The 16,859-nt window shown below is 37.6% G+C and overlaps 1 protein-coding gene and 1 long non-coding RNA gene across 2 annotated transcripts in view; one reads left to right on the forward strand and one right to left on the reverse strand.

Moving 5' to 3' along the window:
- LOC118501106 overlaps positions 1-2,834 on the forward strand; it is a 150,825-nt gene extending 147,991 nt beyond the window's left edge. Inside the window, exon 3 of the long non-coding RNA XR_004903693.1 lies at positions 2,573-2,834. This is a non-coding gene — a long non-coding RNA (uncharacterized LOC118501106). The remainder of the gene's footprint in view (positions 1-2,572) is intronic.
- The window catches only part of LOC114498694 (WD repeat containing planar cell polarity effector), a 295,440-nt gene that overhangs the window by 105,610 nt on the left and 172,971 nt on the right, over positions 1-16,859 (reverse strand). Inside the window, exon 13 of the mRNA XM_028514800.2 lies at positions 15,983-16,085. Coding sequence (XP_028370601.2) covers positions 15,983-16,085 — 103 coding nt within the window. The remainder of the gene's footprint in view (positions 1-15,982; positions 16,086-16,859) is intronic.

Consider the following 16,859-nt stretch of genomic DNA (forward strand, 5'->3'; position numbering starts at 1 on the left):
AATTCAATTGTAAATCTGATGTGGGAAGAGGCCAGCACAATGTTTCCTACTCTGTCATCTCAACCAGAAGACACCTTAGCATTCTTAAAGTTTGTAGCATATTACTGTATGAATTGATTTGTCCCCTATATTTTAGGATTCTTGATAGAGATATTTTTACTGTACTACACACTAGCCAAGTTACTATGCATTCTATTTATTCTTAAATTCATGGTTTTATTATTCTTAACGTTACATACCAGTCCTCAAACAAAAGTCTTCATTATTTACTTGTAGAAAATTTAATTGCCAGTGATTTTTGTCCTGGATCAGCACAATTTACTAGCCTAACTAATGAGTAAAGCATAGAGGGTTTGAGACATTGACTTCTTTCTGAGAAGGAGAAAAAGTATTTCCCCCCTAGGAAAATACTATTCTTTTGCTAAGCTACTGACAATTTATGACAAGGTAAGTTCTGAAAATATGACACATTCTTTCATAATATAGTAAACTAGTATTTCAGAATTCAAAAGTATGTTAATTAAATATTTAGACAATGGAAATATTTGATCTGAAAATATCTCATTTAGAGAAAATCTATAGTTATAATAATTAAGAATTGGTATTTAATATATTCTATGACTGACAATATTATGTCACCACAAAGAAAGGAACAAAGGTTGGATAATCATGTATTCTTTGGAATTTACTTTTAAGTTATACAAGTAATACAGCCTTGTGTAGATCGCTGCAGCTAAGCAAAGCAGTTAGTCTTTGATGTACTTAACATTATGAAAGGTTTAGGATTATGTCTTCAGGCAAAGATGCCTAGAGGAAAGAAGGTATAGATCAAAACTGACATCACGACACAATAAATAGAAGATTGGAATGAATATATCTCCTTTAAGTCAAAAAGTAATGTAATGTCTCTCAAGCACAGTGTAGGTAAACAGTTAACTGCAATTTTATACGGGAGAATTAAAAACTTTTTTGTAGCTTCACTTTAGAAGAATTTTGTTAATAATGAGATATTTTAAGTATAAGAATAAATCTTTACCTTCATCCACATGTTATCTATAGGATACATTTTTCCAATGGTATCATGATTTTATACTAAAACGGAGGCATTTAGGAAGAAGATAACTTATTAAAAATCAGGATTTTGAATGATTTTTGATGACATGGGAATACCATTGGGTAACAAAAGGCAAGATAAATATTCAAATTTTGGTAAATATATGAGGTCTGTCCAGAAAGTATCCAGCCACACACAATCAAAGATAGAGATATTTATTGAAGATGATATAAGAAACATTGTACACAGGGCAATGATACCTCAGTCCCCTTGAAAGTAGGTATGTTGGCCCTCACACAGTTCTCCCAGTAGCCATTAGCTGCCCCACTGTATTTTCCTGAATTTCATTGATGGTCTGAAATCTCTTCCCTTTCAAAGGTGATTTTAGTTTTGGGAAAAGCCAGAAGTCGCAGAGTACCAAATCTGGGCTATAGCAGGGCTGAGTCACCTGGGTGATTTGATGTTTTGCCAAAAATCTCTGCATTAGACCTGATGCATGAGTGGATGTGTTGTTGTGATGAAGCTGCCAATCACCAGTTGCCCATAGCTGTGGCCTTCTGGGTCATCTGAATAGTTTCCATGAAGGAATATTCAGGCTTAACGCAAAGTTGGATGCAGATTTGTTGCTCTACTCAGTCATTTTGAATGTGACAGCCACACAGTATCCATGCTCACTCAAAGGCATTGACCACTCTCACTGACTAGTACAGTGAAGTCATCATTGTTCATGCATGCACATTCCAGTCCACTCTCCTTGGCTGCCAGGTTACACTGATGTTCCGCAAACTGTTCTAATTATATTAACAACGGCTTCACTTTTTCCAAACCTCATATGTATAGTAAAAATAGGAAATAAATAGATTAGTATTTTATCTCTGGGTGATATGATGAGTAGTCTTTAATTTTATACTATATTTTTAATATTTTATAGTTCTCCATTAAGCACAAATAAGGTTTACATCAGAATTTAAAACTATGTTTAAAAGGAGATGGCAACTTATAAAGCTACACCCTTTTTAAGTAAAAGGCAAAAGATTTGTATGATCTAAAGAGAAACCAGAGTATGTACAGCCTTTTTATAGCATAGTATCTGCAAGATTATATATGATAAGTATTTTTGCAGCTACAATGCATTTGGAAGAGTTTCCTAATATGTGAATGTGTAGACAGTCACATGAAGTGCAGCTGGGGATTATTTTTCAATAGGGTTTGAAAACTATTTCTTTTACCATTTTCCTTCTCTTCTTTTAAATACTGTTCTTCAAATCTTATTGTGACAGATGAAATGCTAGCTCCTCCCTCCTGCCAAGTTCCTATTGCTTTTTACAGTGACAGTTATTTTGCTGGGTTTATGATCATCCCACCAAAGATATTCCCCAGACTTTCATTAAACTTAGTGGTAGACTTATGAGCAGGTTTTTTAAAATGGGTTATTAGCAGAAGTGATGTGTAACAACTGTAGTGTTCTACCTTGAACAAGAAGAGAGTATGCCTTCCTTTTATTTCTCCTCCTTATAGGTAGGGATGCACAAACATGCAGATGAAGGCTATACCCTAGAGATGACAAAGCAGCATGATGGAAGGAAACCTACTAATCTGATATTAGCATACCCCACCAGTCGTGAAACACCTTCCAGGACTATGTGAGAAATAAATAAAAATATTTCTTTAAATCACTGTGCACTCACTTTGCAGAGACCTCTACTGTTTCATACCTAATGCACATGTTGGCATTATTCCACCACTAGTACACCATCAATGCAGCTCATTTAATCCTGGTTACTTTGACACAAAAGACTACTGAAGGTCCTAACCAAAACAATTAGGCAAGAAAACATAATAAAAGGCATCCATATTAGAAAGGAAGAAGTAAAATTGTCTCCTTTTACAGATGAGATTATATATAGAAAATCATAAAGTCTTCACCAGAAATCTGTAGAATAATTCAATTCAGTAAAGTTGGAGGATATAAAATCAATATAATCATTGTTGTTTTTCTGTAAACTACTAATGAATTATCAGAAAAATTAATACAATTGCATCAAAAATATTGAATTGGCCAAAAAGTCTGTTACATGTTTTCCCATATGATGGCTCTAGTAGTGTTTAGTTGTCTTTAACTTCATTTGAGACAATTTTGTTAGACTGTATTGTGACAGCTGTCATATCAGTGTGCATTTTCAAAAACTTATCAAAATTGGTAAATTTTTGTGCAGTCATTTTAATATTGAAGATGGAAGATCCACAATATTTTCAGTTTATTATTCTTTATTATTTGAAGAAAGGTAAAAACAACTGAAATGCAATAAAAAGATTTGTGCAGTAAATGGAGAAGGTGCTGTGACCGATCAAATGTGTTAAAAGTGCTTTGTGGAGTTTATTGGCACTACTGAAATTTTGGCTAAATCTTTGCTGTGGGGCTATCTTATGCACTGAAAGATGTTTAGTAGCACCCCACCTCTACCCACTAGAAGCCAACAGAGGAAGATAGCCAATATACTCAAAATATCCAACTCAAAGTTATTGGTGAAATGAAAAACATGTTGTGACTTTTAGGGAAAAAACCATATGGACTTTTTGGCCACCCCAGTAATCTAGAGATAAAAAGATATCTGTACACTGAAAATGACAAGTCTTTGATAAAAGAAGATGCAAGTAAATGGAACAATGTCCATGTTCATGGGTTGGGAGAATTAATATTGTTAAAATGTCCATACTACCCACCCTGGCCAGGTGGTCAGTTGGTTGGAGTGTTGTCCTCTACATCAAAAGGTGGTGGGTTCAGGCCCTGGTTGGGACATGTAGGGAGGAGACTAATTGATGTTTCTGTCTCTCTCAAATCAAACATCCTTGGATGAGGAGTTTTAAAAAATGTCCACACTATCCAAAGCAGTCCACAGAGTCAATGCAATCCATATCAAAATTCCAATGGCATTTTTCACATAAACAGAAGAAACGGTCCTAAAATTTTCACAGAACCAAAACAGACCCTGAATTGCCCAACAAATTTTGATAAAGAAGACAAAGATGGAAGTATCATACTTCCTGATTACTATGCTGTTTTTATTTCTGTAGCTTTGTGATAAAATGTGTATTGTCATTAAAACAGACACAAAGATCAATGGAACAGAATAGAGAGCCCAGAAATAAACCCATACAAATATGGTCAATTAATTTACAACAAGGAGGCTTCTCGTCTGATATGGCAGCATAGGAAGACCATAAACTCACCTCCTCCCACAGACACATCAAATCTACACCCACAGACAGATCATTTTCCCCTGAGAAGAACTGAGGGTTAACTGAACAGCTTCTGCACAAAAAATGAGAGAGCTCACATAGAAACCGGTAGGTGAGACAGAAACATGGCATCATGGGACCACTCTCCTGACACACTAATCTGCAGTGGTGAACGGATTACTGAAGGAACCACATTCACACTTGCCCACCCTGGGGTACAACAAAAAAAACCATAGTAGATTAAAGGGTACTTAGACTACATCTGAAAGAAATCCATTTGCTAACCTTAAGTATTTGCCAAATAGGAGGGGAACTTCAGGAACTCTTTGGTGTCAGAGGTACCAGAGAGGGCCATTCATTGTACTCTCCCCTTACCTTGGTCAAAGAGGTATGAGCATGATATAGGCACTCTAGCCAGCTGGCCAAGGCCATTCTGGTGCACCCAGGTCCACAAAAGATCTGTAGCTTGCTTAGGATCAGCTTTAATTACAGCTTTAGGCCTCAGCTTGTTTAGGATCAGCTATAACTATAGCTCTGCCCAGGTCTTCCTGAGGGCTGCTCCAGCTACTACAGCTTTAACTGGTCTGCCAGCTCAGCTTGTCCTCAGGACTCCCCATAGCTCATACACACTCCAGCTAAAGCTCTAGGTCTATACGTGGCTTGATTTTGGGACTCTGTGTGGCCTGAGCCTGCTCCACTACAGCTCCAGATTGCCTGCCGAGATAGCCCGAATCTGTTTAAGACCCAAGACTCCCCATAGCCAACCTCGGTTCCAACAACAGCTTTGGCTTGCCCCAGGATATCCCTGTGGTCCATGCCTGCCACAGCTCTTGGTCCATCTAGCCTGCCAAAAAGACCTGGCTCACAAAGTCCATAAAGGGGAAGCTCGTATACAAGAGCACCTCCCCTTCAAGGCTGAGAGAGGTTGCTTTTTCACCAAATTCATACAAAGAGACATTTTAAATGAGATGAATAGTTTACAAACTAAATAACAGGACAAAACACTAGAAAAAGAACTGAATGAAATGGACACAATCTACTAAGTAAAGAGTTGAAAACAATGATTATAAAGATGCTCAATGAACTCAGGAAAATCATGGAGGAACTTTATGAAAAATTCAAAACAGAGATCAAAACATATAGACCAAATCAGAACTGAAAAACACTATAACTAAAATGAAAAATAACTGGAGGGAATCAACTGCACAATAGATATGCAGAACTAGTAAGTGAACTAGAAAATAGGCAGTGGAAATCACTAAATTGGAACAGCAAAAAGAAAAAAATTAAAAATGAAAATAGTTTATGGAACCTGAGACAACATCAAGCATACCAACATTTGAAACATAGGTGTCACAGAAGGAGAAGAGAATGAGACAGAAAACCTATTTAAAAGAATAATGGCTGAAAACTTTCCTAACTTGATGAAAGTAGCAGACATCCATATCCAGGAAACACAAAGCATCCCAAACAAACCCAAACAGGCTCCCACCGAGACATATAATAATTAAAAGGAGAAAGTTAAAGATAGAATCTCAAAATCATCAAGAAAAAAGCCACTATGTACAAGGGATCCTGCATAAGACACTCAGCTGAATTTTCTGCATAAACTTCACAAGCCAAAAAGAATGGTCTGATGTATTCAAAGTGATTAAAGCAAACACAACATCCAAAAATACACAAGATTATTAGCATTTAGAATTGAAGGACATAGTTTCTCAGACAAGGAAAGGAAAAGATGTTCATCACCACTAAACCAGCAATACAAGAAATGTTAAACAAAATTATTTTAGCAGAAAAGGCCAAAAGTAAAAAGACAAGAAAAAGCTAAAGGAGTTCATCATCACCAAACTATTATATGACATGTTAAAGGGACTTATTTAAGAGAAAGATGATCAAAACTATGAACAATAAAATAGCAATAAATACATACCTGTCAACATTTTTAATCTAAAAGACAAACTTAGCAAACAAGAACAACAGAGACACAACCATGGATACTTAGAGCATTTTGATGGTTGTCAGATGGGAGGGGGTTTTGGGGGACTGAGTGAAGAGGTAAGGGGATTAACAAGTATAAATAGGTAGTTACAGAATAGCCAAGGGGATATAAGTACAGTATAGGAAATAGAGTAGTCAAAGAATTTATATGAGTGACTCAGGGACATGAAAAATGGTGTGGAGATTGCCTAAGGGAGTAGGGGTTGCTGGGTGAAGGGGGTAAAAGAGGGAAAAATTAGGACAACTGTAATAGCACAATCAATACAATTAAAAAATAGAAATATTAACTCAAAATGGATTAAAGACTTGAATATAAAACCAGAAAAAATAAAATACATAGAAAATAAATACTAAACTTACAGACCTTGGTCTCAGAGGGATTTTGGAATTTGACCACAAAGGCAAGGGAACTAAAAGCAAAAATAAATGAATGGGACTACATCAAACTAAAAAGCTTCTTCACAGTAAAGGAAACCATTAAAAAATCAAAAAGGACACCAATCAAATGGGAGAGGGGATTTACAGACAATACCTCAAATAAAGGGGCTAATATTCAAAATATATAAATAATCCATAGCCAAATCCATCTAGAGAGAGGAGAAGTTGGAGGTATCGTGCTCTCTGATCTCAAACTACAATGATTATAGTGATCAAAACGGTATGATTTTGGCACAAAAAGAGACACATAGAACAATGGAATAGAATAAAGAACCTCCTCCAAAACATGTTTATATTGTAAATTAATCTACAACAAAGGAGGCATAGATAATATAATTGGATAAAGACAGTTTCTTCAATAAATGGTGTTGGAAAAATTGGACAGATACATGGAAAAAATAAAATTGAACCACTTGTTACACCATTTACAAAAATAAAGTCAGAATGGGTTAAAGACTTAAACATATGACCTGTAACCATAAAACTCCTAGAAAATACAGGCAGTAAACTCTTTGACATGGACCTTCACAATATTTTTTGTTGGATGTGTTTCCTTGGGTAAAGGCTACATAAACAAAAAAAGAAATGGGGCTATATCACACAAAAACTTTTGCACAGCAAAGGAAATCATCAAGATGAAAAGGCAACCTACTAAATAGGATATTTGCAAATGATCTATCTGATAAGAAGTTAATATTCAAACTATATAAAGAATTCATACAACTCAAAATAAAAAAGCCCAATTAAGAAGTGGGCACAAGATCTGAATAGACATTTTTCCAAAGAAGACATACAGATCACTGCATGAAAAGATGTTCAACATCACTAATCAACAGGGAAATGTCAAGAAGTACAAGCCAGAGGGACCAGATGAGAGAAAGAATTAAAAGGCATCCAAATGGGAAATCAAAAAGTAAAAGTGTCACTTTTTGCAGGTGAGATAATTTGTTATATAGAAAACCCTAAAGACTCAACAACAACAAGAAAACTATTAGAATAAACAAATACAGTAAAGCTGTGAGACACAAAAATCAATGTACAAAAATCCACTGCTTTCCCGAATATTAACAATGAAATTTCAGAAAATGAAATTAAAAAACAAAACAGATGATTTGCAGCCAAGATAGAGGCATAGGTAGACATACTGTGCCTCCTTGCATAACCAAAAGAAGGACAACAACAGTTTAAAAACAAAAACAACCAGAGCTAACAGAATATTGAACTGTATGGAAGTCTGACAACCAAGGAGTTACAGAAGACACATTCATCCAGATCAGTAAGAAGGGTGGAGTTGGGCAGACAGAGCTCAAGGCAAAACAGCAGCTGGTGGACCCAGTGAGGTGGCTGACTGTGGAACAGGGAGCGGCTGGGTGGTCCCACATTTGCACATGGATAAACCAGGTGAAACTGGGTAGTAGGACAGACTGCACAACCCAGGGTCCCAGCACTAAGAAATAAAGCCTCAAACCACTGATTGAAAACACCTGTGGGGGTTTAGGTGCCAGGAGAAACTCCCGGCCTCACAGGAGAGTTCAATGGAGAGACCCAAGGGTCCTAGACCTTACACAAAAAACCACCCACCCAGGAATCAGCATCAGAAAGGCCCAATTTGCCTGCAGAAAGCAGGGGCAATGACTAAAATCTGACAGAGAGCAGAGCAAGTGCCATTGTTGCCTCTCAGACCCCTTCCCCACATACAAGTGTCACAACCCAGCAATGTGGATTACCCCACCCAGGTGAATACCTAAGGCTCCGCCCCTCACTGCACAACAGGTGTGTCAAGACAAAAAAAAAATGGCCCAAACGAAAGAACAGATCAAAGCACCAGAATACAACTAAGTGACGAAGAGATAGCCTACCTATCAGATGCACAGTTCAAAGCACTGGTGATTAGGATGCTCACAGAATTGGTTGAATTTGGTCACAAATTAGATGAAAAAATGAAGGCTACACTAAGTGAAATAAAGGAAATGCATAGGGAACCAATAATGATGGGAAGGAAACTGGGACTCACATCAATGGAATGGACCAGAAGGAAGGAAGAAAAACAACCAAACAGAAAAGAATGAAGAAACAAGAATTCAAAAAAATGAAGAGAGGCTTAGAAACCTCCAGGACATTTTTAAACATTCCAATATCCGAATTATAGGGGTACCAGAAGGGGAAGAGGAAGGACAGCAAGTGGAAAAGTTATTTGAACAAATAATGAAGGAGAACTTCCCCAATCTGGCAAAGGAAATAGATTTCCAAGAAGTCCAGGAAGCTCAGAGAGTCCCAAAAAAGTTGGACCCAAGGAGGAACACACCAAGGCACATCATTATTACATTACCCAAGATTAAAATGAAGGAGAGAATCCTAGAATCAGCAAGAGAAAAGGAGGCAGTTACCTACAAAGGAGTTCCCGTCAGACTGTCAGCTGATTTCTCAAAAGAGACCTTACAGGCAAGAAGAGGCTGGCAAGAAGGGGTTGGAAAGAAGTATTCCAAGTCATGAAAGGCAAGGACCTACATCTAAGATTGCTCTATCCAGCAAAGCTTTCATTTAGAATGGAAGGGCAGATAAAGTGCTTCTCAGATAAGGTCAAATTAAAGGAGTTCAACTTCACCAAGCCCTTATTATATGAAATGTTATCCAAGAAAAAGAAGATAAAAAATATGTACAGTAAAATGACAGCAAACTCACAATTATTAACAACCACACCTAAAACAAAAACAAACTAAGCAAACAACTAAACAGGAACAGAACCACAGAAATGGAGATCACATGGAGGGTTAGCAACAGGGGAGTGGGAGGGGGAGAGAGAGGGAAACAGTACAGAGAATAAGTAGCATAGATGGTAGGTAGAAAATAGACAGGGGGAGGGTAAGAATAGTATGGGAAATATAGAAACCAAAGAACTTATACGTATGACACATGGACATGAACTAAAGGGGGGGATGTGGGTGGGAGGGGGTGTGCAGGGTGGAGAGGAGTGAAGGGGGGAAAATGGGACAATTGTAATAGCATAATCAATAAAATATATTTTTAAACAACTCCTTTTGCAATGCAACAAAAAGAAAGAATGAAATACGTATGAATAAACTTAACAAAGAATATGAAAGACCTATATGCTGAAAACTACAAAGTATTATTAAGAGAGGTTGAAAAAGACAGAATGAAATAGATATTCTGTGTTCATGGATTGGAAGAATTAATATAGTTAAAATGTCCATATTACCCAAAGCAATATACAGATTTAGTGCCATCACCATCAAAATACCAATGGTATTTTTTAAAGGAATAGGACAAAAAATTACCAGATTTATATGGGACCACAAAAGACCCCGAAGAACCAAAGCAATCCTTTGAAAAAAGAACAAAGCTAGATGTATCACACTACCTGACTTGAACTTATACTACAGAACAACAATAATCAAAATAGCATGGTAGAGGCATAAAGACCAACGGAACAAAATTGAGAGCTCAGGAATAAAACCACATGTATATATGCAAATAGTTTTTTTTTATATTTTATTTATTTATTTTTTAGAGAGGGGGGAGAGAGAGAGAGAGAGAGAGAGAGAGAGAAACATCAATGTGCGGTTGCTGGGGGTTATGGCCTGCAACCCAAGAATGTACCCTGGCTGGGAATCGAACCTGGGACACTTTGGTTCCCAGCCCGCGCTCAATCCACTGAGCTACGCCAGCCAGGGCGCAAATAGTTTTTGACAAAGGAACCAGAAACACAGAATGGAGAAAGGAAAGCCTCTTCAATAAATGGACCTGGCAAAATTGGAAAGCCATTTGCAAAAGAATGAAACGAGATTACAATTTCTCTCCATGTACAAAAATTAATTTAAAATGTATCAAAGATCTAAATATGAGTCCTGAAACAATAAATTACATAGAAGAATATATTGGTACTAAACTATAGGCCTTGGCCTTAGAGAATATTTTATGAATTTGACCTTAAAGGTAAGGGAAGTAAAGGCAGAAATAAATGAATGGGACAATATAACACTAAAAAGCTTCTACACAGCAAAATAAACCATCAACAAAACAAAAAGACAACCAACTGAATAGAAGATATTTGCAGACAACACCTCCACAAGAGGTTAATATCTAAAATATATAAAGAATTCATACAACTAAACAACAATAAAACAAACAATTAAAAAATGAGTAGACGACCTAGGCAGGCATTTCACCCATGAAGACATACAAATGGCCAACAGCCATGAAAAAATTCTCAACTTCACCAGCTGTTAGGGAAATGCAAATCGAAACCACAGTGAGGTACCACTTTACCCCTGTTAGAATGGCTACTATCAACAAGGTTAATAATAAGTGTTGGAGAAGTGGTAGAGAAAAGGTAACCTGTATTCACTACTGGTGGGAAGTCACTATGGAAAACAGTACAGAGGTTCCTCAAAAATTTAAGAATAGTTATCATATGACCAAGTAACCCCTCTTCTGTGTATCTACCTGGAAAATTATTTATTCTCAAAAATATATGCAACCCTTTGTTCATTAGAACACTGTTCATGGTGGCTAAGACATGGAAACAACTGAAATGTCCTGTGGTGGATGAATGGATAGAGAAGGTGCGGTAGATATATACAATAGAATGTTGCTCAGCCTTAGGAAAAGATGAAGTACTGCCATTTGCAACAATATGGATAGATCCTGAGAATACTATGCTTAGGGAAATAAGCCAGACAGAAAAAGTCAAGAACCATATGATTTCACTCATATGTGGAGTATAAAACTGAAACTCAGACACAGACAGTAGTATGGTGGAGAGCAGAGGGAATGTGTGTAGGAAGATGGTAAGTGGTAAAGGGAGCAAGTATATGGTGACAGAAGATGATTTGACTGGGTGGTGGGCATAGAATGTAGGATACATATCATGTATCATAGACATGTATACTTGACACCTATGTAATCTTATTAACCAACGTTAAATATAATTAAAAAATTATGAGATATCACCTCACACCCTTCAGATGGGCTGGTATCAAAGAGGCAACAAATAGAGGATCCAAGATGGTAGCTGAGTAGGTGGAAGATACACTCATAGCCTCCTAGGACTAAATTGGAATTACAACTAAATTACAGAAAAATCATCCTGAATAACCAAGTGAAGACCAGCTGGGGATAAATCTTATAACCAAGGATTTACAGAATAAGTTACATTGAGACTGGTAGGAAGGGCAGAGATGTGAAAAGGGCTGACCCCGCTCACACGAGTGGCAGCTGAAGATCCAGAGGGATAGATATCTCAGCTGCTGGAGATTCCCCGAAAAGCCTGGTGACTCAACCCCAAGCCAGGCTCCCCAGCTGAGAGCACCAGAGCTGGGAAGATGCACCCATATAACATCTGACAGAAAAGTAGTGGGCTCTTGTCCCTCAGTGAGAGACAGGAGTCTGCTAGAGACATAGACACCCTCTTAAAGGGCCAGTGCAAGAAAATTTCATTTGCAGCCATTCACCCTGAGCTCTGGCAGAGGCAGAGTGAACTAAAGTCATGTGAGGAGTGTTGGGGTTTATGGCTCTGGGGAGACAGTTGAAGGGGCAGTCACCAGGATCCCTGTGCTGAGTCATTCTCCTACATTGAAGACACCATCTTTCTTGGCTTGAATATTCTCCTCCACTGCTGTGGCACTGGCCTGGGGGAAGTAACAGCCCTGCCCTCTGGACTCCCTCTTGCCCCACCTTGAGAGATTTTGCCTTGATGAACAGTCAGCTGCCTTGGCGTGGGTACAGAGGTCTGGGGAGACACATGTCAGTGGTTGAGTTACACGGCTTTGGTGGGGGCCAATTTACCCAGTTTCCCATGAACTTGACTGGTGCTTACCTCTCATGAGAGATCCACTAGCCCCATACTCTAGGCTCTGGGAGCCCGCCCACTCAATTCCTAGTGGTTAAACTCTGCCAAGGTTGGAGCAAAATCTGGGACAGACTAAGTTGTGTGGCTGTGAGGCAGGGTCCATACCCCCCAACTCCCTTGAAACCTGAACAGCACCTCCATTTCATGGGAGATCCACTAGCCCCATCCACCTGACTCCTGGCAGCCCCACCCTGCTGAGCTCCATCTCTTCCAGCATAATCTGGGACAGACTAAGTTGGGTGGTGCCAGGAGAGAAGCCAGTTCTTCCTTGCACACCTGACCAAAACAGAGCCTTCCCTTTACATAGCCAAACCTTGGTCTGTTGAGGTTTCTTTAAACTCTGCTGGCCTTACTCTGGCAACTCCCTGAGACTGTCCCAACACAAAGGTATGTGAGCGCTCAGTGGTTACAGCTAGACTTGGTATACCCAGGGACATTTGCTGAGTGGTCTCAGACAGCACTAGCACCTAGTTTGAACTTGTATGGGTCTGGTGAACACCACTTGCTGCTGAGAATCTACCTCATGAAACTTGAATACTGTCAGAGGCTTTTTCAGTGACTAAGCCTAATAGGCAGCCAGCAGGTGGAGGCGGACAGAGGCAGATTTTGAGGTGCCTTGGGACTTTTGCTGACATGCCTCTAGGAGCATTGCTAGTAAAAGTCAGCCTTGGCGCATGGCTTGGTCCTTCCCACCTGCACCCAGGTCCAGCAGAGGCAGCCACAAACTATGGATCACTTGTAGCTCCAAACATGTCATGGGCAGCATCTGACATTGGTCTGCTTTAGAGTCCCTCCCAAGGTGACCACAACCAACACACCCAGTGGCCAGCTTCAAACAACATCAGAGCAGGATCCAATAAGCTTCACAAGCAGCATATCCAAAGGGAGATCTCACCAGGCACCAGACCCAGCTGAGGTGAATTCCAGGTCTTGTGGTCAGCAGCTGCACAGCAGCTTAATAATACTCTCTCAATCATCATTGTTCTTGACATGATCACTGTTTTTTGATTTTTCTGGTATTTTTTGACTTTTATTTTTATTTTTAATTACTTAAATTTATTAGGGTGACATTGGTTAATAAAATTATATAGGTTTCAAGTGTACCTTTTACATGATACATGATCTATACATTGCTTTGTGTGCACACTACCCAAAGTCAAATTATCTTCCATCACCACAGATTTGGCCAAGATATGTAAACAATCAAAATATCTGATAGATGGTTGGATGAAGAAGGTATAGAACATATACAATTAAATGCTCCTTTGATATCTTACATAATTTTCCCTCTTGCTTTCATCAGTGAACCCCTTTGAAAGCCAAAGCTTAATTACTTTCTGCTTTTGGAAAAGTTTGAGACAACGGTTGAATTAAATTCAGGAAATCTGAGAGAAAATTAGCTTTCCTAGTATGACTTGGGCTGTAAAGAAGAGACTATGATGAGGAAACTAGATACTCTTTCCTAATTGCATTGGGAATTGTGAGTGGGACACATCCAGTTTTCTGGAACAAAAGTAGGGCAGAACATTCATTTAAGATATTTGTCTTTTGAGATTTACTATTGTTATTGAATGATATCTTTCTGAAGGGATAGTAACCGAGGCCAAAGAGTAAGACCTAAAAAAACTGAAAATTGTCAGGAGTAACAAGGTTTCAGTGAAGAAAAGATATTTGCTAGAAATGAAGCAGGGCTTAAAGAGGGAATCCAAGCTCTCTGGCTAGGAATTATCAACTGGCCACAGTAATCTGGTTAAAAAATAAACAGAGTACGTTTTGGTGGGCTGAATAGTAGGCCTTCTTTATTTTTCTGAAGTTTCATGGTAATCTCTTCACATTTCTTTTTACTCCTAGTAACTCTGAATAGCTTTCAAATGCAAAGATGGCTTCCATTATATCTGATACCCTGTGGAAAAGGAAGGGTAAATAACTAAGGAAAAATCCCATAAAATTTGCTTATGACATAACCTTTCTCCTGTATTTTCCTAAATGTGTAGAGGATAGGGATGGAGGATATTTGTAACCCCATCATATACCATTATAATTCCTATTAACATGGTATGGTTTCATTATGTAGTTAAAAGTGACTTTTCATAACAAATACAAACTACCCACCTCACAAAGTTGTGAGTACTGATTAGTAAATATCTGTTATTTAGTATCTGGCCCATAGCAGGCATTTGGTAAATATTAGCTTATTGTTATTTTTTGGAGGCACATCAATATACTTAAGAAGCAACAAGATACAGTGATAAATCAACTGAAGTTATTCTTATCTAATATTGTATTAATAGTATTTCTTGTGGATTAGGAATGGAGATTTGAAAGTAGCTTATGCATCAATTTGGAACTCTTTGAGGGATGGGGTAGATGGAATCATCTCTCTGGTAAGCAATTGTCAGCTTTGGTATTCAGATTTAGAGGTACCATGGTGGTATAGCTTTGAGTCCTTCATTACCACCTTGAAGACTGGGATCGCTGGTGGAGATGTTAGAAAGAAACTAAAAATTACTCCTTTTGTCTGCAAACAGCATTCCAAAAACAGAGCACAAGATGATCTATCAATAGAGAGGATTGTTATATTTTCAAGCAAGTTACACAGTGGAAATCTTATTAATAAAACTTCCTTGTTTTACAAAAGTTCCAAAATGAAATGAAATCTATTGCAATTATGAGGGTGGGTGCTTTGACTAATCTAGGAATAGGAAATACCAAGAAGAATAGGAATTGGGATGTCTAGAGGTCAGTACTTAAGGATTTAGTCCCATTAGATAAACTGAATTTAGAAAAAGGAAGGTCATGTTGATATTATAACAGCATTAAAAATTAATTTTTCTTTATTATGAAGTTTTGAATGGACCTTCAGATTCAAGTTAGGTTTCTTATTGGTCTTCTTTGGAAGACTACTTTGTAAAATGACTCCAGTAACTTCTAAACAAAAACAAGTCACCCATCAAACCTGAAATTCCATGTGAAATATTTTGTCTGATATAGGAGAGAATTATTTTGAGATATGACATGTCTATGTGTAAATAAAGGATTACATACATTTCTGTGTTGGTTTTAATGGAAAGGTAAAGGAAGAGCTGATAATAAATTCTTTTTCTCAAAATCTTATGAAAAGAACAAACTCCTCTATACTTTTTGCTAAGCAGTGATTAATCACTGATCACCAATTCTCATAATAACACAATTTCAACATATATATATTTATATTGTACTGCTTAGCCAGGCTTATTTCTTTTTTTAAAGATACTTTCTTTACAAAGAAAGTAATTCAAATTAACCAACCATGCCCTAAAAAACAGAAAACAAAAATGATACTGAACAAATATTGATTAAAACAAAAAACATTTATAAAAACCCCCAGCATGAATTCTTACCAACTCCAGAGGTTATTGATTCTGCATCAATGTCGCTAGCTCTTTTTCTCGCCACTTCAGCTAGTGCCAATTCACCCTTGTCTAGTGCAAGGTAATGGATGTCCTTTGGAAATAAAGCAAAATAAAAATTAATTCCAAAATGAATCTTGGTCAAGTTACAAAGATTTTTTTTGAAAGAAAGAACTTATTGTTAAGGTTACAAAATAGTCATGGCTGATGAATATACTTTCTTTTTGTATTTTAATTTTGTTTTCCAGTATAAGCAAATTTTCTTGAAATGGAAAGTACAGCTATAACTAATGGCAATTATTTAAACAAGTTATTTTGTCTTTAGGGAAAAAGACAAGATTTAAAAATAAAATGTTTGACATAGTCTTGCCATGGAATAAAAACCTTAATTACTCTTTTCCTTGGTGAGGTTTTACTGAAGAAAAATGTCAGAGAGCTTCTTCAAAATTCATTCTTTTGGAATACTACTACACAAATGTGTCTGATAAATATTACTTTGCTAATATTACTACTACTATTATTTTGAACTCATTCAGTCAACAAACCATTGTCTACTAAGTGCCAGCAGTTTCTGGAGTATACAGCTCAATTACAATACCATATTTCAAGAAGCTTTGAACCTCATGGGGAGATAGACCACTGTAAACAACAATAAATTATATATATAGTGTGATGGTTTTATGGCAGATATTTGCACAGAGTCCTATGGAGTAAAAGAGGAGGAACTGATCCTAGATCTGAGTCTTAAGGATAAATAACCCACCCACACAGAAATCAGCACCAGAAGGGCCCAGTATGCTTGGGGGAGTTGGTGGAAGCGACTGGAATTCAGCAGAGAGTGGAGCAGGTGCCATTGTTCCCTCTGGAA

Source organism: Phyllostomus discolor, chromosome 6 (assembly GCF_004126475.2).
Source record: "Phyllostomus discolor isolate MPI-MPIP mPhyDis1 chromosome 6, mPhyDis1.pri.v3, whole genome shotgun sequence".
In the NCBI taxonomy this organism is placed as follows: Eukaryota; Metazoa; Chordata; class Mammalia; order Chiroptera; family Phyllostomidae; genus Phyllostomus; species Phyllostomus discolor.